At 41.4% G+C, this 27,919-nt stretch overlaps 1 protein-coding gene across 1 annotated transcript in view; it reads right to left on the bottom strand.

Moving 5' to 3' along the window:
* Positions 1 to 302: 302 nt before the first annotated feature.
* The window catches only part of LOC111667526 (coronin-7-like), a 77,950-nt gene continuing 50,333 nt past the window's right edge, over positions 303 to 27,919 (bottom strand). Inside the window, exons 3-21 of the mRNA XM_087178529.1 lie at positions 7,591 to 7,645; positions 7,312 to 7,369; positions 7,063 to 7,208; positions 6,870 to 6,968; positions 6,687 to 6,791; positions 6,380 to 6,539; positions 6,107 to 6,282; positions 5,825 to 5,933; positions 5,609 to 5,695; positions 5,234 to 5,376; positions 4,873 to 4,977; positions 4,355 to 4,440; positions 4,101 to 4,242; positions 3,930 to 4,019; positions 3,607 to 3,723; positions 3,324 to 3,459; positions 3,035 to 3,126; positions 2,721 to 2,807; positions 303 to 2,274 (exon numbers count right to left, since the gene is read on the bottom strand). Coding sequence (XP_087034655.1) covers positions 2,266 to 2,274; positions 2,721 to 2,807; positions 3,035 to 3,126; positions 3,324 to 3,459; positions 3,607 to 3,723; positions 3,930 to 4,019; positions 4,101 to 4,242; positions 4,355 to 4,440; positions 4,873 to 4,977; positions 5,234 to 5,376; positions 5,609 to 5,695; positions 5,825 to 5,933; positions 6,107 to 6,282; positions 6,380 to 6,539; positions 6,687 to 6,791; positions 6,870 to 6,968; positions 7,063 to 7,208; positions 7,312 to 7,369; positions 7,591 to 7,645 — 2,002 coding nt within the window. The 3' untranslated portion in view covers positions 303 to 2,265. The remainder of the gene's footprint in view (positions 2,275 to 2,720; positions 2,808 to 3,034; positions 3,127 to 3,323; positions 3,460 to 3,606; positions 3,724 to 3,929; positions 4,020 to 4,100; positions 4,243 to 4,354; positions 4,441 to 4,872; positions 4,978 to 5,233; positions 5,377 to 5,608; positions 5,696 to 5,824; positions 5,934 to 6,106; positions 6,283 to 6,379; positions 6,540 to 6,686; positions 6,792 to 6,869; positions 6,969 to 7,062; positions 7,209 to 7,311; positions 7,370 to 7,590; positions 7,646 to 27,919) is intronic.

Raw genomic sequence — 27,919 nt, 5'->3', positions numbered from 1 at the left:
GATTCTTTGGTTTGACCAAATTCAAAAAATTTCCTTCACAAAGCCCAATGAAAAAAAACTCACAAATGACACCCAGTCCACACCTCAAAATGATTGAAAATAAATTAAAATTTTATAAATTATTAAAAGGAAAAGCAGAAAAAAAATTGCATTTGAAAAGGGAAATGATTAGCATATTTACATGATTTTGCCAATCAGTTTTCCAATTAATCAAGTAATGGTTTCATCTCCTCTTTGTCTTTCCCATTTGTTTACTGGCTGTGGCTGTTATGGTGACCTAATCACACAAACACAAGTAGTAATGGGTTCAAAAGGTGTTTATTGCAAGACAATATTGAAAATATCCACAAACCATTACTCAAGTAATACACTCCTGTACTCACTGTATAAAAAGGAAGTTCTTTTTAAACACAATGGAAGGCAAATTAATCCAATCCAAATATTACACAGTATGGCGTTTGAGAATCACAAGCACAAAGTATACAACGCACAAACACTGACGACACCTGCAGTTCATGTGTACAACAACATGATGTGCATGATCATGCATGGCTGAACTGGTTGGTTTATTTCAGTCCATCAGAGGTTGTAAACAAACTCGGTTGGATGAAGCCTGGATTATTGATATTGCTGTAGCCCTGATTAGAAATAACATGATGGCTGTCATGGCTGCATTGTAAGTTATCAATACTGTACTGTTGTTGTCTAGGTAACACCACGATCACTTACTACTAGTTAACATTAGACAAGAAAAGTAGCTCATTTAGTGAGGACTATATCCCCAAACAGTCTGAAAAGAAGAAGATCATGATTTGATGAAAAGTTCAACTGTCCTGCGAAAAAGGGAAAAAAGCAAAGAAAAATCTAATTAAAGTAAACAAAGGCTCCTCTAAAAACTCAAAAAAAGGAGGTGGTTTGGCTTTCAATACAAAACAATATTCATTTTGATTGACCTTTAACTCCAAGACTATTTCTGAATGGCAAAAGAGTTCAATCTAACTGGCACAAATACAATAATACACATTCATGTTGAAATGGCATTTTATTCTAACATTGGCTAAAAAAGAAAAGTGAACTGTCAATGCTTTTGTCATTAGAAATTCCAGTTCATGGCCAAACATGAACACTGGTGACCCTGTTATATCCTGTGTGGTTTTTGCTGCTGAAGGCTTGAACGTGTTACAGTAATTGTGTGTGTGTGTGTGTGTGTGTGTGTGTGTGTGTGTGTGTGTGTGTGTGTATGTTTTACCTGACTAAACAGGAAGACAAGGTTTTTCAGATGCATGATGTTCACTTGTTATTTACTCATTAACATGACTTTTCTTTGTAACATTAAAATTCCTAAAGACACATTGTGACTAGAAAAGCAAGTGAGTGGTCCATTGTGGAGATAAATGTCCACACAGATAACATGATGAGGTATCCTGATATCGAAAAAAATATATATCACAGACTGAATGACTGAGGAGGCCATTATTTTTTTATATCAGGACAACTCAGAGTATATTATCATGCTTAAACCATGGCCATTTACCACATACATAACCTGAAGTTCAGCTAAAATGCTCATCCATTATTTTAAAGAAGTTGTTTGTAGTCAGTGTTAATTATGTCTGTTTAAGCCACTGAGTTAACTGGTAATGTAGCATAAAGCAGAAGTATTATTGCTATGATGGCCTGCAGTTTAATTCACCTTGCACTGACGTAGAAACCGTGGTTTACCAGAAATATGTTCGAGCTGTCCTAATATATGATTTTTATGTATTTACTGATCATTGCATATGGTGGGATTTTTTTTTCTAAATATCAACATTAGTGTGACATAATTTTGTAGTCTACATAAACATAAGGAAGCCATTACGAAGTCAAATTTGATCAGAATGATTTCTGAAATATTTAAGAATTCCAGCGGAAAACAATTTTCATATCAAATTTCATGCAGGTTGATATGATGAATAACAACGACACATCGTGATATTTGATTTCCCAAACCTAAACAGATATTGTCATACATACAGTACTTATATTAGAAGGTTTTTTAGATTGTGATTATTAGATAGTGATTTTTTTTCCCGCATTAGGCAGCTGGGGTATTTGTTGACTGTGTTGAAGATTTGTTCACATTGTACAGTATTCTTTGATTGTGCAGTAGGCTGAGACGTTAGCAGATATAGCTCAGGGGACGTCTGGATGGCACTGTAAAGACTGGTCTCTCCTGTCTGTTGTTGGCACCATGATTGAAGCAAAGGCAAAGCAAAGTCCTCTTTAGTCATCCTGAATGACAGAGAAGTCACAGTTAGTTGATGAACTCCTATTGATTTTGCATTACCTCAATATCACATTGGTCCCTATATCTAAATATTTTGACACAAACTTTCTCCAAAGCACACATGTTGAATTTTTTTTCTGATTAAATATGCATAAAAATATGCATAATAGTGGAGCATGGTTCTATGTCATGTCATTGATGTCACAAAAATATTCATATTAATGTTGCGATATTAATGTTAGCCATACCCCGCATCAGGTGTTCATAATGTACTAAACTGATACTGTGGTAGCAGAGTGTGTTTGAGTGTACTGTACTTCAAATCACAAACAGGATGTTTGTCATAATCATCACACTCATTACTTTAACATCAGTAACTGACAAACTGAGAACAGAAATCCGGAAGAACTCATGACTAATTTTCACCATCCTTTCCATCACATTCACTCACCCACTCATCGTCGTCCACCCCCTCGAAGGACTCCTGTGGCAATGGGTCGTCCATGTTCCCCAATTTGGCCACCATGGCACTCAGCAGCTAAGTGAACACACGCGTGTTCAGTGTTAAAACGTACCAGAAAATCACAACAGCTTTTACTAGGCAGCTACTACTGAGTTGGTTAATGTGCAAAACAGATGACTGACATGTTCGATGCAGGACAAACAGCGGAGAGACCTCGCACCAAGTCTAGATGGGATGTACTGGGTAACACAACACATACATTAGAAACACAATCACATTACGCTATTTTAGTTCGTCCTCACCTCCTCTTTCTTCTGTTCATCAGTCTTCTCCTCCAGGTAAACAGACGAGGGCAGGTACTTCCTAACTGGAGCCTCTTTGGGGGCCTCACTCACTGAGAAAAAAGGAACACACACACACACACACACACACACACACACACACACACACACACACACACACACACCTAATCAGAGGCAGAAACATACCAGTTTCCAATTCTGAGGTAGACTGTGGAGGACTGACAGCTATATTAGATAAGCACATATATAGTATGTATACATATTCAGACTCTCTGGTCCGTGTCTGCACCTGGTGTCATGTCTTTGGGCTTCAGGCTGATCTTTTTGTGTTGGCCGTTGATGCCGGACAGCCAGCCGGAGGCAGTCAGGATGGGTTCCCACCACACTGCTGTGTCTGTGTACACGTCGTCCTGGAAAAACTCTTTCTGAAGACCCAAAAGTGGACACACAGAGGAGGTGGTTATGGTAAAGAATGAGAGGGAAACTCATTACAACCATTTCTTAGGAATAATGATCAGGAGGGAGGGAATGCAGTATTCCTATAAGTCTTCTGGGTGGTGTAGTTGGCTCACCTTGACCCGTGGCACTCTGAAGGCCACTGGCTCTATGGTTGTCTTGGTGAGCATTAGTCCCACAGCTATCTCCACATCGCGCACATTGCACTCTGTCTTGGGCAGAAAGGCCAAGCCCTGCAGATAAGGAAAGAAACAGTCAGAAAAGTGCTGGAGTTTGGCTAATACGAAGAGCATCAGCCTCACAGAGAGACAAGATTTGAAGTACGGTATTGTAACCACTCTAGCACTTTGGCTGTCCATGTATGCAGAGGTATGGTAACTGATTGATTAATTAAAATATCAAAAAATCAATGGAAGTGAGAGGGAGGTCAGCTCAGTACCTTATGTGGTTCAGGAGAGTTAAAACTGCTGCATTCAATAAAGTAGGGCTCTTCAGGGAAGATCTCATAAATGTGAACTCTGGTATCACCCTGGAAAACACAGGTTACAACTAATTCTTATTTTGTTCTCAATTTTGGTTCAAATAAAACTTTAATTTAATTTTTGCTTACTTTTCCAGTGAGGATGATCACACTGGTGTCAGGGTCATAGAAAGGGATGAGGGTGGAGGGGGACACGTCTACTTGAGCGCTGGCGATGGCTCCAGAGGACAGGGAGTCTGCAGAGTACAGGTAGAGTCCTCTCTCACTGCGACTGCAGGCGAAAGACAGGAAGGGTCAGAGGTCAACCTTCTCGTTTTACTGCCGCTCTATGAAAATATATTTTTCATGCCACTCGAGCAAAAAAATCATATCGTGTTAAGTACCTATCGAATCCCGACACCAACAGGTACTTGCCCTCACACACCCACACTATACGAGCTCCCCTGGGGCCCTCGGGACCGGGGCCCTCCTACAAATAACAAAAAAACAAAACAATAAGGCGGGAGTGGGAGAGATGAGTTAATGGAAGACAAAGAAGCCATGGTTTTCAGTAATTAAGAAGCATTGTAATGAAGTGTTTTGAGATTACTAATGTAGCTATTCTAATAAACTGTACATATTGACATATGCGTTTGCTTGCTTTTACTTGTTTGGTTGTTTTCCCACCAATCAACATAGTTCCTAACAGTTGTGAAATGAAATCTTAGAATGTGTATGAGACGAGCCTGCTGAGTCTTTCATCAATATTTAAATGAGTTGAGTTGTAGCATGTGCAGACTGGAGACTGTGGCCTGGAGCTACGCCTGTCTTTCACCATTTTAACAACACACACCAAAAGACAAATCTCATCTATTTTCAAAGCGGTATCCCACCATATTATTCCTGTGTGTGTTGTACATACCTGCACGGGTGTTGTGGACTTGCGAGGATCATAGATTCGAACTTTACCATCTTTGCATGCTGTGGCCAGGAGCTTGCCATCTGGGCTCCATGCCATCCCAAACACCTGAGCATGAACCAGAAGAGGGGGCAAGAAAGAAGAAGCAGCTCAGAGACTTGTACCATGAACAGCTGATGTAATTATTTCAGTATGTTGTAAGCACACATATCCTCATGTCCAAACTGTTGTGCCAAAACAGTCTACACATATCTATGATGCTTCCTTGGCACCCTTTAGCTTCTCATTATGGCTAGACGTTTTACCTCAGACTTAGCTTTCACTTATTTTTTTTCTTGCATTTAGCCTCGTCTTGGTCACCCACCTGGTCCTGGTGTCCAGTGAGGAGTTTGACCTGCTCGCCGCTCTCCAGGTTCCACAGTCTGACTGTGAGATCGTAGGATGAAGACACCAGGAGTCCGCTGGCCAGAGGGTGAAACTTGATTGAGTAAATCTTCTCCGTGTGGCCTATGGGGGGGGGGGGTCATATCAGCCATCAGTCAACTTGACTTTTACTTTGTTGTGACTATCACTACCTATCTTCCTTCTTATACATGAAATAATCCACATGGATCCACTGTAAACAATGAACCAGATATAGTTTATATAAGATTTTTTGCCGCACCAACTGTTATATGACTCACTTAGTAGACAGACAAAACTACATTGAGGTAATTTTGGAAAGTGGGTCCTGTCCTACCTTGCAAGATGAGCTCAGGCTCAGTCAGAGTCTCTTTCAGCCCTCCCTCTGGTACCTGCCACACCCGGATCTTAGCATCATCACCAGCTGTCACAGTCAGAGAGGGACACATGCATGTTAAATCACACTCATGCACTTAGCAAGATGGACAGCGAGAAGACAAAGGAGCATATGGCTGCACAGACTGCTTTATATACAGCGTGTGTATTTACTCACCCACAGCAAGCCGGCGTGCGTCAAAGGGGTCCCATGAGAAGTCGACCACATTTACAGAGTTTTGGATGGTGGGCAAGGATGTGTCTGGTAGCCTGCCAGGCTGAGAGCGCTGAGGAGGGGAATAAAATCAGTCACCAACACACACTCACACAGCACACAGAAGTCTCCTTTTACAAAAACACTGAAGTACAAGGGAATTAAAAGACACTCAAAATGGAGATCAGCCACAGTTTTTCTAAATCAACATCCCATAAATCATTAAATTTCCATCTGCTGCTGTACCTCAAAGATGGCTATCTGCCCCCCAGAGATGGCAAGAGGCACTGCGACGCGTTGGCGGTTGACACAGAAGCCGTCACACTCGCCTGGTGTGGTCAGGTTGAGGCCACGCATGTTAGTAATGTGTGTGTCCCGGTGCATCACTGCTCCCTGGATGTGACGGAACTTGGAGGTGGGCCCTGGATGAGAGATCATTTTCCATTAATGGGTTTCTCACTCAAAAAACATTATTATAATATGACAGACACCATAAAGAAGAAGTGAGTGTGTCCATACCCAGCAGGCTCTGGATGGCCTTGGCGCTCTGGCTGGGGCTGGGGCTGGGGAGGAAGCCTGAGGAGAGGCCGGAGGTGGAGGAGGGAGAGCGGGATGGGACAGCGCTGCTGCTGGGAGTACTCAGAGGACTGCTGGAGGTGGAGCAGCCATGAGCTGGATCCTGTATGTATGTAACAGTATGATGTCAAGTTTTTACTACTGCCACAGCTACCATGATGTTGAATTGCTTCTGGAAAATCTAGCCCTTGACTGGTTTAAAGTTAAGACCATGTACTATAATAACACTTTCTTAAGGTGTTTCTCTCACCTCTTTGCTTCCCCTGCTGGTCACTTCCTTCTTTGCAGGCATCTGTTTTGCTGGTGGAACCTTTAGTTTGGGTCTTTTGTCTGGGTGGAGGCTGACTTTCTGCACCTGAGGACAAACGCAGTTACTCGTTTGAGGCGTCCGTGTCTAGACTGGATAAACTTGTTGTGAGCGGAGAACCGTTACCTGCTTGTTCCCTCCCTGCCACCACTCCTCAGCCGACATGGCTGAAGTCGTGCCCACTGTGTCCGGGTAAAGATCTTCATGAAACTCCTGGCCTGAATGCTAGAGACCAAGACAACATGTACACACATGCACATTACCTGTTATGAATGTGCGGTTTGAGGCAGTGTCAGCACAATGCAGTTACTGTACACACCTTGCGAGGGACTTGATAGCTGATTGGCACAATGCAGCTGTCTGTCAGCTGCAGCACACGCATCACTTCGCAGGACATCACATCCAACGCCAGCTTGGGAACCATGGCAACCCCACGCGTTGAGATATCCGTAAGACAATGACTCACTTCCCGGGTGAAATAGAGAGAAGAAAAGAGGAGAGCGAGTGAGGAGCCAGGAGGGAAGCTGTGATAATGCGAGCAGACAGATAACAGATGACAAGCTCTTACCTTGAGACAGGAAAGGCTCAGAGGAAGAGACTTCAAAGCAATCGACCACCTTGTCTCCCTGTGAGGAACAGAGCGTTACTAAATCAGACACTAACAGACAAAGTATGATTCTCTCAGTAATAAATCACACATCCTTTAAAGTTCTTCTACATCTCAATCCTAGATTTGTGATGCAACTACATGAAACCTTACAGGCATAAATATCTAATCTTTTATGTCTTTGCTCATTTTTACCACCTGAGAGAATTCACAATAGAGGAGCATTAATCTAAATCTCACCATGCCAGCCAGTACGAGGAGACCAGTGTCTTCATCAAACAGGGGGATCACCATCCTGGAGGCAAAGGGACAAGAGAGGGAGATGGAGATTCAAATGATGCTCAGATATATCACATTTATGTAGAATACTTGCTATTACATAATCACTTAAATACATCACAGGCTCTATAGGTTGGAGTTTAGGAAAGACGCCACTAGATGGAGTAGTGCGCTCAGTTTTAGGGTAAAAGTGGTGAACAGAACGAAATGATCATGACAAAGAAAAACTTAATTCAGCTTGGCTATAGTGTTAGATTCAGTCACAAACACTTTGATTTCATTTCTATCTCCATTAAGACTAACAAGCTCACTATCAAAGTGAGGGAGATAACATTAAACCTACGAGGAATATGTTTCAAAATGGATATGTTGTCAAATGGACTTCAACACAGAAAACCTGACTCAATGTGACTTAGCAACTAACTATTATTTTCATCATCTATTACCCTGCTGAAGATTTAAATAGGTTAATTTTTTAGTTTAAAAACGTCAGAAAATAGTGAAAAATAACAGCTATCATAGTTTCCAAAAGCCCAATGTGATGTCTTTTAATGTTTTGTTTTGTCAAACAATCAAAAACTGAGAAGCTGCAACCAGAGAATTTTAGCTTGATATTTGCTTATTAATTAATTTTGGTCTATTAAATAAATCCATCAATCAACACCTTTGAATAATCCACCCAGGCAAGCCACAGTCACCTGCCTCCTCTCATGATTTGATGTAAGAAGATTGGAGGATGAGGAAACTCAATGAGCTTTAAACTCAATGGGGGAAAGTACAATTCTCTGTAGTAATTAAACCAAGCAGGAAATCATGGCTTAGACAGAGGAACACTTGCACAAACACAGGCAACGCCGGCAAATCTCACTTTTTCACTGTTTCATACTCTCCTTTGTATTCCCTCAGTCCCTCCCTTCTGTCCTCTCCTCATCAATAAGAAGCAACAGTCAGCGTGCTGTATTATTTTCCAGGGCCGGGACCGAGGGTGATGGCTGATCTAACCACTTCACATCACAGGCCGGAGATAGGCTGAATGAAGTGGAGAGCTGGCTCTCCACTTCATTCATGGTTCCAGTGATTGGCTTATGTTGGTGACCTTGTGTAACGCTACTATTCTAGAGTAACGCCACTCAGCTGCCTGCACATCAACTGGGAATGACAAACCAGTGATGTAATGCACCAAGTATGACATTATAATGACAGACTTAGATTGGGTATCGGAACCGACAGCGCATGGTGACACGCAAGGGTTTTTCCTGTGTACATGTGAGAGAGTGAGCGCGGCTGTATGTCAGCTGTGTATGAATTCAAAGACAAAACTGATTTTGACAAACCTACACAAGTTCAGGATCATTCAGTCACAAACAAGTGGCAGCCAGCCACAAGTTTGTGGTTATAATAGCTCACATCCTTTATTCAGCTTACAAATGTTTTCCAAAGATGGAGATCTTTTTTTCATTTAAGTCTTTTGTTACATATTTGGAAGTAATTTTACTCTTGGCAGTTTTGTAGTAAAAGCAGACAGAGAAATAACTGAATGCTGGTTATGACTGCAAAGGCATAAGATGTTTTGGTAAACTAGCCTGCCAAGTGGAAATGAAATATTGCTTTGTGTATGTGGGTATAAAGTATTATTTATTGTACTGTAAAGTCTTAAGATAAACTTTATTGATCCTACAAAGGCAAACTGAAGAATAAGATGCAACAGAAGCATAGTATAGATAGCCAACTGTAACCCCTTAACACACCCCCTGTTTTTATGCACTGGCCCGAAAATAATGTATCCAAAATAAAAAGGTTACTCTTCTTCAACCCTTTCGATTACAGTCTAAACCTGGGCTCATTTGAAAGTTAACTCTTTAAATCTTACAACGAAAAAGTCAGAAGTTACAGAGGCACAACCGTGGAGGAGATGTTAAAACTTAGAAGACATAGAAAAGGTTTTTTTTTTTGGCTTGTCTATTTTGTTGGCATAGAAAAGTAAGATTAAGTCCAGTACAGACCAAAACCTAAACACCTTAAGTAGTGCTGCCAAGGCCAAAGCGTCCCACTGTCGCCATTTTTGATTAAATAAGCAGCAGAGACTAAAGTTAATGAAATGATCAAATTATTATGTAATGTGCATAATTTCCTAAAAGACTATTCCGATTTAACGTCTGTCTCCAGAATAATACGAAGACTAATGTGAATATGAATGTCATGCTTATGTGTGTTCGTCCCATGTAAAGGCTGACTTGAAGTACTTTAAGTCCTTTTTTCCATGATTCCTCAACTCAACTCTTCCTGTTCATCCTTTTCATTTTACCCTTGATGTATCGAAAAACTGGACCTGCCCCCCGACCTGTGCCCTCCTCTTCTCTCTAACATCTCTCCCTCTGTCCCGGGCCTGTGAGGTCAGAGAGGGGCGGCCACGCTTCGTTAGGGTGGCTGTGTGTTCCCATGTCGGAGTCAGACCACTGGGGAGTCCCTAAACACCTCCATTCCCACACCCCTCTCGCTGCCTGTCTTCCTTTCCCTCTCTCACTCTTTCCTTTCCAATTCAACAACACTTCCACCTTGCACGCTGCGCTCTCTTTGTGCCTCAAGTCCCAATTATTTCTCTGAGGCCTTATCTCTGCTTTTCTCACAGTAAATGTACAACAAGTCAAACAGCCACATAATAGGAGTGGAGCTTTATCACTGATAATGGTCTCTGTTTACTATCGCTTTCATGCTCCATCTCACCACCAGCCCATTTTCCCACACGGGAAAACCTATACGAGCATGCATGCGCATATTTAGGCACATGGATGTACAAGCAAACATACATACATACATGTGCTAATAATACAGCTTAATGATGTATGTGCTCATGCATTAATAACAGCATATAGTTATGCTCACGCAGGATTAAGTGTGCGAGTGAGCTTGTTGTGCAGATCGGGATCACATGGTCTGATTATGAATGAAAAGAAAAACTATCACAGACCTCATTCATGCTCTTAGACGAGAGGCTGTAAATAGAAGTGTGTGTGTGTGTGTGTGTGTGTGTGTGTGTGTGTGTGTGTGTGTGTGTGTGTGTGCGCGTGTGTGCGTGTGTGTGCAGCGCCGAATCAAGCTTGACACACTAATCCAGACATAAGCCTTTTAAAAGTTGGGTGTGTGACTAGAATGGGGTTAACCACACACACATGCTAATTAGTCATCAAATACCACAACTTTCTGAGTGATGGAATATGAGAAAGAAAGACAGAAAGGTGTGCATGATACCAGCTGAACAGCATGAATTACAGCTAAGAAAACATTTTTGTACAGAATTTACTTCAGAAAACAACAGACTAGTTCACCACAGTGTCATATTCTCAAGCATATCTGCACCCACCAACGTCTCAACACCTTTCTAACCCTTACAACACTCTGCGATGAGCCGCCTGATGCTGCAAAAATCCCCCTGGCTTCAGTCTGTCACTGGCACTCTGCTCCTATCAGAGTTTACACTAAACAGAAAGTGGGAGAGAGCACGCCTCCTGCCTCGTCTGCCATCACCTCACACCGCTCTCTCACACAGACCAAAACGCACATCATAAAATGACCTTCTGCGCATGACAGCAGCCTTCAGCACCAGCAGATATGACTGGCATATTACTCTAGTGTGCATCTGTGTGTGTGTGTGTGTGTGTGTGTGTGTGTGTGTGTGTGTGTGTGTGTGTGTGTGTGTGTGTATGAGAGAGTCAGTCCAGGAATATTATGATTATGAGAATGTGTTGTCGTTTGATAATGTTGGAGATACTGGAATAACTGACTAATGGAGGGCCAGACAAATGGATATGTGGATGACAGACAAACACAGAAATGCTGTGTGTGTTTGTGTGTGTGTGTGTGTTTGTGTGTGGCTGTGTGTTAGTGTTGATAGAGTTCAACTGAGAAAAAATGTCCAGTCATCGGTCAATAACAATCTAATTATGGATACACACACACACACACACACACACACACACACACACACACACACACAAAATATCCTTTCAATATTCAACACATTTGGGTGCAGAAATAAATACTGCATTATAAGGAACAGTACATGATCATGCATGTGCTTGCTAGCGTGACAGAATATGAAAAACGCACACACAGCAACACATTCTGTACGCTTGTGTGAGCACATACAGGCACATCCAGACACAGTGATAACATCAGACACACACAGTAGTGTATCATATATAGTATATAAGTGGAGCTAATGAAAGGAGCCTGCACAGGTGTACGGTTATGGGTTGAGCTATAGCAGCTATGACCAGATCAGTATCAGTCAAAGAGACCTTTCTCTGCTCTATGAGATCATGCCCTTTAGCCTGGCCAGCCTTACTGTTAAAAACACAGACTGGACAGCACAATAAGCTCCAGTCAACAGGTAAGAGCTGGTCAGAAAGTACAGAAGAAAGAGAGAGGAGGCCTTTGGGGAACATGAAACCAAAACAAAGCATCTGGTTGTTTACATCTCAATTGATATTGAGATTTTTTCTTTAGGCTTACACAGATCAGTCTGTCGCTCTTCTGAGGTGGACACAATAAAAAACTTTCAATTCTAACCAGCAATAAAAAAAATTAAAAAAAACAGCACTGAGCTTTTTTTTCTCCCTGGTAAATTATTTTTTTTTATAGAGGATGTCGTATGATGTAAGCATTGAGGAGCTCTCAGAGGCAAATTTGTGATTTCGGTCTATATAAATAAAATTGACTTGACCTGACAATCATGGACAAGCACATTATGTCTTGATTTTTCTTTTCAATAATTAGTTCAAACTATTGAATCATGTTCAGATTTTACGAGATTCCAATAAAGAAAGATCAAACATTTGCTATAATCACAACCATTCCCATATGTCTAAACCTCAAAATGAAAGTGAGAGTTTTGAATCATTAACCACAGCACTGGAGACTCTACATACTATTGTGAATCAGTCTTCATTTTTAAATTGGGGTTATCCTCAGGCTTTGGATGATGTAGTGTGACCTCAGCTTTATTAACTGTTCCTTCTATTTTCATTTCATCCTTTTTTCCACCTCCTCCTCTCTTCTTTATCTGTCCCCTGGTTATGTCATCCCAGTCAGTGGGAGTGAGTGACTGCAGAAGCACTATCGCTGAGGTTGAAGGGTCTGTTGAACTGTGAACTCGAACAGTCCACTTTATCAGCCCTCCCGCCTCCACAGACTGATGCCTGCAGCTCGTCCAGCAGTCCCAGCTGGCCTCTGTTGTCCCACTGGCCAGAGGTGACTCACTGTCTCAGACTGAAGCTTTGGCCATAAAACAATGTTTGGATTATCACACAACATCACAGAAAAAACAGCGGACATGTTGTTGCGAGTATCAAGTCAATGATTTTAGAGTTCAAGTGCAAGAGTGCACACTGGTCAAGTCATCCTGATAAACATGAGGTAAATATAAATACTCCTTCCCACACTCATTTGGATGTAAGATTCAATGACAGCTAAGGTCTTATTATCTTCTTAAGGTATAATTCAATTACTTAAAGTAGGAATATTTTGGGTTAGGACTTTACAGTGTTCAAAATTTGACATCAGAGGCTATAATCCAGAATCCTGGTTAAATAATTTGCTAAAACTGTGGCTGACATAAATATTAATCACAGGGTTTTTCTTAGAATCTAAAATGTCAACAGAGAGACAATCAGGAATGTGGATGAATGCGGGTGCTACATTTGTCTCCCAGGTTTTTGAATCCATCCACCTCTTCTTGGCTACATGTATGTTTTCATATTGAGGGAGAACAAAACTAAGAGTCTGCAGCCATGATAGCGGCTCTGTGAGACTCATGTGCTGAAGTCTGTGCTTAACATGCTAACATGCTTATGTTTAGCAGGTATAATGTATACCATGTTCGCTATGTGAGTTTAGCCTTTTAGCATGCTAATATTCACTAATTAGCACCGAGTACGGCTGAGGCTGATGGGAATGTCATTCATTTTGCAGAGATTTGGTCAAAAACTAAAGTACTGGGCAAATTAAAATTCTGATCTGGAAGACAGTGCTGGATGAAAAGTTACTGTTACAACTTATCCTGAGAGGGGCATGAATTCACAAACCAAATTTAATGACAGCCCATCCAACAGATTTCCAATTAGATTTCACAAAAAAATCATCATCACTGCTAGTATGGTGAAAAATGGAATGACCAATACAAAAGCATGAGGTAAACTGCTTAAACCTGCTCCTTTCTCTCAGCATATTGCAACTGTAAGTCATCTTTACAACCATGATTTAACATTACATACACACAATCAGCGGCAGATTAATAATGTGGTGGATATGCTGTAGTATAAAATTAATCAGTACAAATATTTGGTGTGATGAACAGCTGGCTGTAACTAAACAACTGTATCTCCGATTTAAAAGTATGACCATAAAAGCATGTTATTTTCATAATCATCTGATGAAGAAGTTCGTATAACCAGATTATCTATTTATTCTTATGAGAACCCTGCCCTCTTCCTGTCTTCATTGTTTGCTGCGACAGAACACACTCTTTCTGTTTCAGTGTTATTACTCTTGTGTAAGGGAATTGGACACAGCTAATGGTTTTAAGCACACTTACGCTGCAGGCCCATGGGCGTTCACATTTCCCCAACAATGGGAGGACTGGTGCGGAATAATCCACCGGTGATTAACTGGGATTCATAATGAAACAACACAGGACATGCAAAACCATCTCCCGGATGGTAAATCCTGGGTTGGTTTCTAGTGTTGTGTAAGAATGTGAAGTATAGACCGAGAAATCCTTTCCGTAGCAGGTCTGTGAGTGTGAATTTCAGAAGATCATGGAAAAGGTCCACTAAACTGCCAGCGAATGCTTTGGCAGCGGTAGTCCTTTCAAACTCTGAAGCATTACATATAAAAAAAGAAAAAGACGAACAAGTGCCAAAGCAAGTAAATAAACAATATATCATAGTTGATGAACTTTGTCACCTTTGTAAACTCCCAAGTTCACAAAGCAATCAAACCTCTGCGCTTGTGCCGTCTAAATGTGTATAAATGTTTCCATTAGCAGTATCAGAGCTCCAAAGGCTGCACCACAGAAGCTAAACCACAGGGTCAGAGCGAGGGCAGCTTCAGGCTAAGGCTCACAGTGATCGGACATAAACACTCACTAACTCAAATACATTTGACTGTGCTCACATTCCTGATTAATTTCAGTCCCACGAGAGGAGACGAGCCCTGATCATCTGCCACCTGACTAAGTAGTTATATGTATTGTTTGTTTTTGGACATAAGACGGTGAACAGAATAACATCTTGTTTTTAGTCTCGGTTCAACCTTTTGCCAATGAATTCAAGTAACTGAGCTACGAATCAGTTTCTCTGAAGGATAAATCTCACAAAAACTCCTCCTGCTGTTTTTCAAATGTTTCCAGAATCCTTAAAGACTCTTCTAAGCACCTGGATTTAAAAAAAAAAAATGGGAAAGATATTTAACCGGTGTCCCAAGATGGAACTGTGTTTTGTTTCAAGTACATGTAGCCATAAAAACTACATTATATGTTCTTGCTCATTTTGTATGACACAAGAAACAATATAAACATGCTGTTGTGTATGAAAATATAAAACACTGGAAAGTTACATTAATATAGAAAAATCCATCCATCCATCCATTTTCTTCCGCTTATCCTCTAGTAGGGTCGCAGGGGGGCTGGAGCCTATCCCAGCATCTTTTCGGGCGAGAGGCGGGGTACACCCTGGACAGGTCGCAATATAGAAAAATATAACTGATAATAACCTTTTTTTTTTTTTTGTTCACATTTTACAAATTGAGGTATGTCAGAAATAGAACTGAAACATAAAGATGCATAAAGAACATTTTTTTATCCAGATGGTTAGATGAGTCTGAAGATCTTTAAAATCCCTTCTTATTAAACATTGCAATGACAATAAAGAAAAATGCGCAACCTGAGGACACTGCAGGTTCTTCTTATATGGTGTTAAAGGCTGCAGGTGAGCTGCACAGTCACCCTGCTGAGCTCTGAAATGTACTAAAGTGCAATATACCTTCTTCACTGAGTGTGTGTGTTTTGTTTCCAGTGTGTGCGTTCAATAAGTGCGCTGGGCCTGCCTGTCTAGCTACCTTCAGTAGCCAGTTCATTAGAAGGGAATTAGAGTTGACGCGCTGCGTTCCTGAGAGGGGAAGAAAAGCCAGGATTGTTGGTGGAGGGGCCAGCTGTGGCCGTGTCTGAGCCCCAGTGACGAGGCTCTCAGATGGGCTGCCAAGCGGCTGCTCTCCCCTCTCTCCTCGCTTCACCGGGCCCCATCCTCTGGCCCCTGACAACCAGCACACACATACACGCACAAGTATGTGTAGCGGCACACATGCATGTGCATGCTCAGAATTTAATTAAACTGACTGAGTCCCATGTCAACAGGTCTGCAGTGACCCCTCTGACACCCACACACTCCCAATTCCACATAAGACCACATGCAAAGATGCCAACGGAAAAAATGCAACAGCTTCAGCAGTAATTTCCCTCCTGTCCTCAAGAAACGGAATAACGCTTCATTACCATTCCAACTTGTCATCAGTGCAGCTCCAGCTTCACACTGACAAAGGCAGCCCCAATCAGCGCTGCACAACGACTAATCCCTCTCTGCAGGGGAAAACAATGAGGCCGCAACAAGACAGTCCTTACTGCATCAACCACATATCACATCTTCAAGCATGTGTAGAAAACAAACCGCTTAAAATATAACAGACACTTAGAGACATCTTAAGACAACTTAACAAACAGTGCTGTCCCACCGCATGATGGACAGTGCATCTGTTTTGCATAATGGTGACATGAAAAATGAAAACTCTAATCTTTATTTTTACAAGAAGAGACAGAGAGAAAACCAGGCCTTCAACTTGCTGAGCAGAAAATTACACACACGGTTCTACTTGTCTTAGATGAATAAGAGAAACTCATCTCCAAAATGACACACACTCATGCATACTCACACACTCACAAACACTCAGGCAGACCTTTAAATGCATGGTAAACTGGTCCAGACAGGCTGAGCTATAAAGCAGCCAGGACGATGGTCATAAACTGGCAGGATACCTCACACTCTTTACACCCACCACTGCCCTGTGGACTGGCGGACACGTGTGGGGGGTTGGGTTGTTGTAAGACGTGGGTGGGCATGAGGGTGTCAGGGTATATATAGACTGAAGAGGAGATAAAGGTGTGAAAGTACTAATAGAAAACATAAATCTTTTAAATGCACATGATAAAAGACAGCTTTGAGATTACTGACAGAAATAAATATGCATCTTTCTCATATTAGCATGTGTTTAGGTTTGTGATTGCATCTGTGATGTCTGAGGTGTGTGCCTGTATCTCTGAAGAGCTGATGGTTGCTTGTTGTCATCTGTGGAGCCCCGGAAGAGGTGAGTTCCGCGTTAACCCCGGGGTTCAGCATCAAGGGCCCGGACTAGATGACCATTAAATGACCTGTCGGCAGGGGCCTGGGAACTGATCAGCAGCCACAACCGTCTCAAGACGACAGAGGAGAGAGGAAGTGATGGCACAGAGGACAGGAAGAGAAGGGGTGAGGGTCACGACCGCAACCACCCCCTCTGCAGTTTAGGTCACCTGAGGAAAGCTCCAGTTCTCGTCACGGTCGCATTTGAAACACTAAAGACAGACAGACGTACACATGTTGAAGAGGAAGTGAGGGAACAGTGAACAGTTTCACACTCTCACCTGGAAGTTGATGGATTGTCAGTATTAGTACTTCACAGATGTAAAGTGATCAGCAAATTCTCTGCCAATAAGGCCCAAAAACCTGCTTCTCTTTGCGTGAGTTTTGCCTTGCATACAAAAGCTGTCTACGTTTTCCAGTCAGTTCCCTCACAGATGTAAGCCAGTACTGATAGCAAAGACAGGAATACATGTCTTTTTTAGAGAATAAACATCAAGCCAGGGTGAGGAATTCCAATAATAAATCTAAATGTAAAATGAAACCAATGTGGAATGGATAGAACCATAACAAAACTAATGGAAAATACACTATTGATGATATGATACATATCAGCAGATGCAGTGATACAAATTTGAATTGAAAATAATCTGTATCAGTATCTGCACTAAAAATATTACGTATAAATCCACTTAAATTCAGTGAATAAACCACAAAATATAAATTTCATGCTCTAAATTTGCCACAGGCTTCATGTCTTGCACAGGAATTATTCTGCATACCAGAGGCATAACTTAAAAGTAACTATCATACTGTGAATTCAGGCTTGACTTGGCTCTAGTGTGTCAGTCACTCCACATTGCACTGATTTGTTATAGAGAATAAATTGGAGATGATGTCAGCCTTAGGTGCACTCCAGTCTATTTTTCCTACTGTGGAAAACCCACAAGTCCAAACTGTTGCTGCTATGCCCCGCACACACCGAGACACTCAATAAAGTTTGCTTTAAAAACACAATCCACCAATAACGGGCTCGATGAATGACTTACTGGCCTGTTAAAATCATGTCCAGCTAAACAGACCGTGGTCTCTCTCGGACAGACACTCGACTGCTACAGACCAACAACCCAACCGATGCCACAACTCAACTGGAATATCACATGACTTTGACATTTAATGATGAGTATTTTTGGCAAATGTTGCTCAAATCTTCAGCCAAAGTTCCTTCGAATGATAGCAGCACATACTTGCCCTACTGTGTATGACTGTATATGTGTGTGTGTGTGTGTGTGTGTGTGTCTAGGAGACTTTCCTTCATGGGCCGCCAAGACAGAATTATTGGAAATGCTAGAACCATAAAACCCAGTAATTTACGGACACAAAACATTACTGTTTAATATTTGTTTTTCCTTCAAGCCTGAGTACGTGTGTGCAAATGTGAGTAAGAGGGTCGGGATGAGGGAGAGAAGGAGAAAAATAAAGAGAGAAATATAAACCCTAAACCAACTTCTTCAGACCTGCTCTTTTTTCCCCCAACCCCCATTCCTGCTCAACTAGAGCTACAGAAAACAATCTTGAGGCGTTCAACAGAGCGTTTTCATCGATCGTCATTCACACATGTTTTGACTCCGTGGTGTCTTCCAGTTCTGCTTTATCAGAGACAGTTAACAGAGTTTATCAGTGCCGCTGTCTCTCTGTCTCTGGTACTGAGCAACTGGGGATCTGAATCATCTCTCTGCGACACACACACACACACACACACACACACACACACACACACACACACACACACACACACGCACACACGCACACACAAACCTTTCTGCGACTGCAACTATGTGTCCATACTTGCTCTTTCTGGTCCATTTAAAATGACACTTTATCACTCTGATCCCGTCCACTGATTTCTCTCCTAGCTCAAAAAGCACAAATTCCACTCCTGTGGGATGAAAATCTTTTATCTCCGGAGAGTCAACGTTGGAAACACAAAAAATGATTGTTTTCAGAGAGATAACTGGGATCTTTTGAAATAAAAAAATCACAGACAAGGTTTGGTATGACTTTTATGGCTGATAAACTTGTTCATGTAAAGACATGAATATCGGCTGCAATTTGAGTATTACATGACATTAAATGTACACTATTCTTTTCCCACACAGCATGCTGTAGGTTTAGCAATTTAAAAACTATTCCAGCACAGTGAGGTCTCGGCCCTACCTTTCCCCCTTTGTCCTGTGTGGACTGACTGTGCATGAAAGCCTGAGTTTTACTGTTAGTGTGTTCAGCACACCCACACTAAATCATCTGCCTTAATGACCGAAGTAGGGATTTGTGCAGCAAAAAACAATAAAAACCACAGAGAACAGTGCAGATTTACTATAAGAGAGAGGGTTAAAGACTGAGAGAGGAAAAAAAGAGGGAAACTAAGCAAGACAGAGAGAAGAGATAAGATAACTATCACATTCATGTAGTAAATCACAACAGTTATGCATGTCCTCATGCATGTGTGTGTGTGTGCAAGTGTCCTTATAAGAATGCTTTGAGCTCTATCGTGCTACAATCTGGGAGAGTTATTGGATAGAAAGAGAGAAAGAGAAAGTAAGAGACTGATGATGAGCGGCAACTGGTACGACCAGATTGACTCCTATTACTGGCCCATCTTTCCAACAACCCCTCTCACACACACACACACACACACAAACACACAACCTCTGTCTGTATCTTGATCAAGAGAGAAACCACGTTTTGTGACCACCCATACAGAGTAAGCATAGCTAATGCACAGTTTAGTATTCCAGTCATACAATGCCAACAACTGCCCTACAACATTTCAAGTGTATAAACTTTACATAGTAAACACAGGCAGTTCTGGTCAAAAGGAAAGTAGACAACCATGCATCTGACAAAAGGAGACGTGTAACACAGAGAAACACACTTCTAGTGTTGTCTATGTAGCCACCATCTCTTAACAATGAGCCTCTGCTGATCAGACGTTTACAAGCCCACATCCAGCCTCACCGCTGCATGACGAGGCAGCTTTAAGCAATTTGTTAACACAGCAGATGTGTATTCCTCTGGAGGATAGAGCTAAATGGCACTCATGTTGCATTGAATTACACTTCGATGAGCCTCAGCCTTGCAAACACAAATGAGGCTGGATGGTCAGGAGACAAAAAAAGAAAAGAAAAAGGAAATTCAAAATAACAGTAAAAGTAGCTAGGACACTTCTAAAACTGATAGCAATAAAAAACACTCTCCATTACTCTCCCTTTTCAGTTGATCAACTTCTATTTGACCTCTGCTTGATGTCAAGTCCTCCACATCCATCTCTTCATGTTACCATTATCAGTGCTGTGTGTCACAGCCGAAGAGAGGCTTGTTATCTGAGTGCATGTGTGTTTGTTTTTATTTAACCTCCTTTATTTAACCAGGCAGGTCATGTTAGAGACAAATCACTCAGTGATTACCTGGCAGAACCCAAAAGTGCTTTGGACAGAGGCATGGTATCATCATAAAAGAAACACACAACACAGAGAGACAGAATGAGAAGAAATAAATTTTAAATGCATAAGGGCAGGAATGGCGCCACAACAGTTTGGAAACAATGCATCCAGGCAAGACCACACAGTGTGCATGTCAGGCAACAAGGGACGGTGGGGTAAAAAATGCTTTTTTCTCTGTACTGGGAAAAACAGGAAATGAGACAGTAAGAGAGGAGGAAAATACTGTCAAAAAGAATACCTGCAATACTGAGTGTGCACGTCACTGAAAAAAAAAAAAAAAGAATAAATACACATTTATACCTTTTCTTTATGCATTTTATAGGTTTTTATAATTCTTTGCGCAGTGGTGCCTCCACACGGGGACGGTACACTCCCACCACATCACGTGACTGGTTGGCTGATAAAGCAATAGGGTGACAAATCTTAAAATGCAAATCAGCCAGGTGCAAGCACCGGGCTGACCTGATGTGACCTGTTGGGCTTCGATGCTCTCATCCCTCTGATAGCGTTTCTGTCATAGCACTCGTACAGCAGTGCAGTCATAGTGAACATACTGTAGCTGAGCTGCAGTTACTTTGCTTCCTGCACTAAACCACAGGCATGCTGCTGTTACCCAATACCTGACATACCAGACTGCAGGGTGAGAATAAGACCGAGAGGTAGGAAGCAAGGAACAACAGGAGGGAAAAAATGGAAGGAAAGGAGGAAATGAAGGAGGAAATGAAGGAAGAGGGATGAAGAGAAGAGGGTTGTTCTCTTCATGAGTAAAGGCTGAAACATGCTTCTCTGGGCTGCACGTGGGCAAACATGAACTGGGGTCACTCTGACACATTTGCATGACTGTTGCTTTAACATTTGCATTTTGAGGATACATTTACATGTTTGTTTTCCCCATTTTTAACCTTGTGTACATCTGCATAGACGTTTATGTGCATCTTTCCATACATACATATGCACCATTCTGCACAGTGGAGCTCAAACATCCAAGTGGATTAACAATTTATTGAATTTAACATTAACATAAAACTCTAAGAATGGGAAAATAAACAAGAAAAAAAAATCCCTCACTGTGTATCTCCTCGGTTAATGACGATCATGGGAAAATGGCGCTTCTGGGTGACCCCCTGAGTGAGTGCGGGGTGGGAGGTCACCCACACGCTCCCTCAACCCAACCTCTTCCCCTTGGATCTCACCCCTTCTTCTTTCGGCCTCTCTGCACTCTCTCCTCTTCCATCTCTCTTATCAGCGCCGCAGCAATGAGCAGAAACCCGTCACTTTTAGCTCAAGAGAGAGTAGATAACCAGATTTAGTACTGCTCCTTCCACACATGCAGGATACCACAGCTGACACAGCACCCACATGTGTCTAGTTTAAAAGACTTTGAGGGCTAAATGGCCAGTTGCTAAGGGAAACATGTTCTCAATCAGCTCAATAATTTAAGCTGGAAAACCCAGGATTGTTTTCATGATGGATTCTTCATCCTTTCAACAATAAAATGAGCACTAATGGCTTGTCCAGCTCTGAGACATGCACAGCCCAGCTGTGTTGTATGTCTCTGTCTCGCCCCTTAATGAGAAGTGCCAGTGTGCGCAGAGTCAACAGACTAGTAAACCTCAAAGTGAACTATGGTTTGACCTCTCCAGGTCTCTGTGTGTTCACTGTTGTGCCCTCCCCTGCGTGAAACAAACAGCTCCAATCACTAAAAGCTTAGTGTACAGATTCTTGAGGTCTTTGTGTTGAGGGCCTTTTCATGTTCCTCACTAACATAACCCACTCACATGAAGCGCTCGGCTTACTTCAATGAGGCCAAAATGCCATGACAGGACCACATGGAAAATGACAAAGGAGCCTAACATCATAATAATAATAATAAAAAGCAAGAAAACAATAAACAGATGACAAACAGGAGCCAGTTTTTTTATTATTGTGACATCCTGCCTCTGTTCCCAAAGCAAGGTTCGTTAACACAGCCTGTCTAACCCAACCTCCGACAGATGAACGGTGAAAAGCGCAGAATGATATTCTGTGTGCACACCCCAAGCCTTTTCCAATCTAAAACTGAAGTTCACTTTGAGTCCAATTAACCTAAGATGAAGCCTTTTCCAATCTAAAACTGAAGTTCACTTTGAGTCCAATTAACCTAAGATGAACTATGTTAAAAAGGTGATAAAACATACACTTGCTCTGCTAGTGTTATATATAAAAGGTTCCTCTATAGAAGACGGTTTTATGAGCAACAGATTTATCATGGGTATAGCTGGCAAGAGACAACAGGTGGGAAGAGTCAACATTATGATTATAGCAGAGTGTTTGTTCTCACAGAAACAGTGACAACTTCTGCTTTGAGTGCGCTCATTATCGCTCTCTCTCTCTCTCTCTCTCTCTCTCTCGGCCATATTTCTCAGCCACATTCAGTTTCCTATAGCAGCCACTAATTTCCCATGCATGTTCCTCATTTCTCCCTCTCCCTCCCAAAGTTTCCTTCTCCTCGGTGGTGGCACTCCTTCCCACAGACGTTTTCCCTAGCTACCGGGTGCCGAGTTGCTGTGGGAAGAAAAGGCAGGCCGGGCCTCGCGAGGAGGTGCCCCGGCTGCGTCTCATGGCAGCCCACACATTCTGCCGTCAGAGCACATTTACGTGTGACGAGGAGATGTTCTTGTGGACAGAGGAGGAGGGGGGTGAATCCGCACAAAACACACATGAACGCAGATGCCAATACATATGCAGATATAGTAAACACTCACACAAGGACACACTCACCGCAGCCTCTATAGGACAGAGAGAGGCTGGGAGAATAATGAGCAGGGGTTGAGTAGAGGCTATATCAGAAAATAATCCAGGACAATCTTTCCCAGGCTGTCCTGAAGGGAAAGTAAGGCAGCCCCCACCCTCCCTGTCTGTGTTTGTGCTCACTAATTATACATGTGCTGAATAATGCAAAATATGCCTAACTCTGTACATTCCTATACCACTTGTGTAATAAAATTATGTTAAATGAACAGCCCACTAAAACTTCTGTCCCCAAACTGCCAGCTGTGAGCCTGATGGTTTAGTTAATGAAAACCTATTTTCATAGATCCAAGAAAAAGCAAAGAAGAGATCTCTCCATTCACCTCACGCAGCATCTGTTTTGTACTTCTGCCTTCTTCCGGTCTGTGTGACCGGAGCTTTGTCACTGAGGAAGAGTTAAGACAGTATGACAAATATATTAGGTAAAAAAGTGGCCTTGTTCGGCTGCAAAATACGCTGCTATCAGGTTTTTATCAAGTTTGATGGGGCTGTAAAAACAACACACTGCAAAGTTTAATACTTTAAAGAAGGCACATTTGTTGTTTGGAGTGACAATGTGGAAAGTAAGTGAAAAAGTAAAAGGTCATTTTGTGGTGAACTGGCTCTATTCCTCTCTCTCCTGCAGGGACACTTTCCTTGTTTGTTGTTTGCTGAACTCTCCAGCTCCATTTTTTTCTAAATGTAAAAAACCCACAGACGTGTTGTGAACAGCAAAACATGCGCACTTCAGACCAAAATGCATGCTTGTGTGTTTCTTAACAGATATGTGGACATCATTATATACATCAGTATATAACTGTGTAGCATGAATATAGTTGTATCTACATGGTGGTCTATGATTGTCCCACGACTGGGTGTGTTGACAGGGTGAAGGGCAATCCTATAGTACATGTTGTATTTAATATATGACAAGCTTAATATATTTCCCTGATACTGTGTAATATAGGAAGCACACACTAAACAAATAAAAATGTTTAGGAACACGATAATCAAGGGAAAAAGTCAGGAGGTGGTAATTTACAATGAGAAATGAAAACAAACTGATCCTAAAATCAAAGCAAGAACAAATTGTTGCTGTTGAGTAAAATCCTTGTAACTCCAGTGTGATATAAAGAATTGATTGTTGATAAAAAATAAACAAAGCTGGACAAAGTGTCATTAATAGGAACAAGGTTCTATGATGTACGTATAAGCATAGCAGGCTGTAAAGACAGTTTAGTCTGTTCAGCCTTTCTGATAAGCTCTTTGTCGCTGTGTGGACGAGGAGATAAAAACAATCGATCATTGATGTTGAGTTTCTATCCCTGTGTGGAGTGAAAATATTAGCTAATACACAAAGACCTTCACTTTTTCACATTTTCATGTTATAATCACACTGCTACTCTGCAACTTTGACTTGTTATTTTTACAGTTTGATTAAATAAGTAAATAAATAAATCACATGTCAGGCAAGCTCTACAGTGATGTTTACGAGGTCTATAAAAACTGGGCAAAACTGAACTTGAAATAAAGTTGAGCAACAGCGTAAAAAAGTGACCATACATCAAGGAGGGGAGAAAAGACGTAAAAATAAAGTCAGAAATGATGAAGAAAATGTGAGAGAAAGTGAAGCAGCAAAAAGGAAGATAAGGGATTAGGGCTCAACTAGGATGGGGAGAGAGAGAGAGAGCAATGAGAGTCTGGTTGATGAAATACTTCAGCATGACTTTGCACACAAACATAACAAATTCTCGCTAGTGAATGACATGAAACTGGAACGAAAAAGACAAAATGTGAGAGCACGAGTTAGACCGTAAAAAATGTATTTTTAGGAAAACTGACAGAAACAGACAAGAAGAGGAAATCCCTGTCACCTCCCAAGAAAGCCAGCAATGGCGCTGTGTGGCTAAGTGCCTCTGGCTTTAAGCTGTTAGCAGGCTGCGGTTGGCTCAGCAGCAAACCAGTATTTTACTGGTTCCCCTGGGCAGTGTTGAGGAGCGGGCTGTACACCGTCTCGCCATCTTTTACTGAGCCAGGGTGATTAGGAACCCAACGTGCTGACGGCAAATGCTGTAATGCCGTTACAGCCACTGGACTGTGATTTACACCACTGACCAAGTGCCTGCCACTATCCTGTAATGTACAAATACGCAGAGCCGACCGTCGTAAGGCAGAGTGGACACGACTTCAAATGAGGTAAAACTTGATGAGTAGGCTGAAACACTGGACTATGTTTTATGCTGAACAGATGGATGAGATGATATCTTCTGTTGTCACCACATTATTTTTTAAAGACTTGCTTTGTTTTATTATATAATTTTTTCATTATACATGCTGCTGAGAATCTACTAAAGCCTCCAATAATATAAGATGAAATGTTATAAAGTAATAAATTATGCGTGCAAATGAAGATTCACTCCCTAATTTTGCTGAATAAAAAAAATCTATTAAATATCAACAGCACAAGGCTTGTACCACTAGCTATCACTGGGGACACCCAGGTCATGTCCTCAGTTTTGTTTCTGGGAGTTTTACATTCTACAACTACACACATGTAGCCATGGATTCTGCTAAATGTCATGAAATATTTATAAATTTGACTCAAAAAAAGATGAAATCAAATTAACAAATGATAAGAATTGGAGAAGGTTTTGTAAACGCATTTATACCATTACGTGAGAAGAAAAAACTTAAAATAACATCTAAATGAATCAATAAAATGAGGGCAAAAAAGTAACATAATCAAAACATTTAACTGCTGGCAACGGTCAAAAAAGGCTCGACTCTTGAACAGAAGGGCCCTTCCAGATCGGGTTGAGATCAAATTCCATTTTCTATTTGAATGTGAAAAACATTAATCAATTTTAAGAAATATTAAATGACTTACCATTCTTGAGTTAAATAAAACAGAAACTTGGAGAGCTGGCCAAACTTTACTTTTTTCTGCCAAATGATTTTTAGCTGGTCACAACCGCAGAACCTATATTTAACTTTATTTAATGATATTACTTTCTCTATTCTTTTAACCATTTTTATCAAATTATTTCTTGAATTTGCTGAACATAATCTCTTAAATGCTTAAATCAGTACTGTGTTTTTTTATGTAATGAGTTCCCACTGTCACCACTGCATTATTCATATTGGCATTGCAACACTGTATTTTACACTGTATATAGTCAACTATTTACTTATTTTAATGTGACAGCTATAGTACTGGTCAGCTGGTCACAGGTCTGGAGGTTAGTTTGAATACCTCACCATCCAACACACACAAACCCAATGACTAAGACAAATAATTTGACCTCAGCACACCTGGATAACCTTGCACTGCATTTTATTGTAGCTTTGACACAGAAGAGTGAGTGAATGAGGGGGAGACACAGACATAGACTCTGAGGATCATACATGTGTGATGAAGTACAAAAGGGTAAGATTTATTTCTTACCTCTTCTTTATTTCTTCTGAACACTGAAACTCAGTTGTGGCTACGACAGAGGGGCTACATCTGGACCCCGCGGGGCATGCGTGAAATCATTTCTCTATTCCTGCAATTTAATGTAATGCCTTGCAGATGGTACTGTGCACGGGTGTGTGCGCGTGCGTGTGTGTGTGTTACATGAGTAATAACTCCTACAGTCGGGAGCAGAGGGAGAGCGAGCAGGAGAAAGGCATGAGCCACAGACTGTGTGAGCACTGATATCAAAAAGTAAACTGTACAAAATACATAAGCATGGCTCGACGAGTGGAACTAAAGTGTCCCTTGATCAGAGGATACCGAGGGGGGGGGGTGGTTCCACCAGACACGTGGGATGGCCTCGGGGCCAGAGAGAGGTCTGCTTGTTGAATATTTTTCTTGTTGGAGTCTCAGGGTGAATGACATCACCACAGAGAGAAATTTGGCCTGGTTCCAATTATTTTCACAATTTCTTGTCAACATGTTCTTCTCACCTAATGTGGAGAAAAACAGAAGCTCTGCAGGAACGTGTAGGTCACAAGCAAAGCACTGTACACAAGAGGCTTTGGGTTGTGGTTGATTGTGCGACGTGTGGCTAAAAGTACACATAAGAGGTGACGCAGTCCCTGACAGCTATCACCTTACTCTACCTTGTTGGGATTGGCTGACATTGAAATAGGCTCCCAGCTGCTGGTGGGTAGTTTGTCACTGGTGTTTGGAAGTATTCAATAGCTTTCTCAGCTTGAAGATGTCTCTGCGAATGAAGCAAAGAGTCATTCATAAACTGGTAGATGTGGACAAAAATAGAAGAAACCACTTTGTTGGCATTTTTTTTTTCATTTATTACATATATGACTGTGTCACATGTTTACAGGATCAAATATTTCAGTTTTGTTGGGTTTGTTATGTAACAAGTCCGTTTGATTTGGTGTGATCTGGTCCAAGTATTAGCCTTTTAAAAGTGTCTGTAAACATTGTCACTTTTACTGAGAAGTAAAATGAATACTTCAAAAAGCAAATCAAGGTAGTAACTAAGAAACACTTATTAAAATGAAATTTAACTTCTCTGTACAGTAAATAATGGAACTCGTAATGTGTCATGGTTAAAACAGGTCGGG

Source organism: Seriola lalandi, unplaced genomic scaffold, assembly GCF_002814215.2.
Source record: "Seriola lalandi dorsalis isolate HSWRI2012SDOR001 ecotype SW California unplaced genomic scaffold, Sedor1 jcf7180002054690, whole genome shotgun sequence".
NCBI lineage: Eukaryota > Metazoa > Chordata > Actinopteri > Carangiformes > Carangidae > Seriola > Seriola lalandi.
The sequence above is the reverse complement of the archived record's forward strand: the minus strand, read 5'-3'. Positions and strand labels throughout refer to the sequence as shown.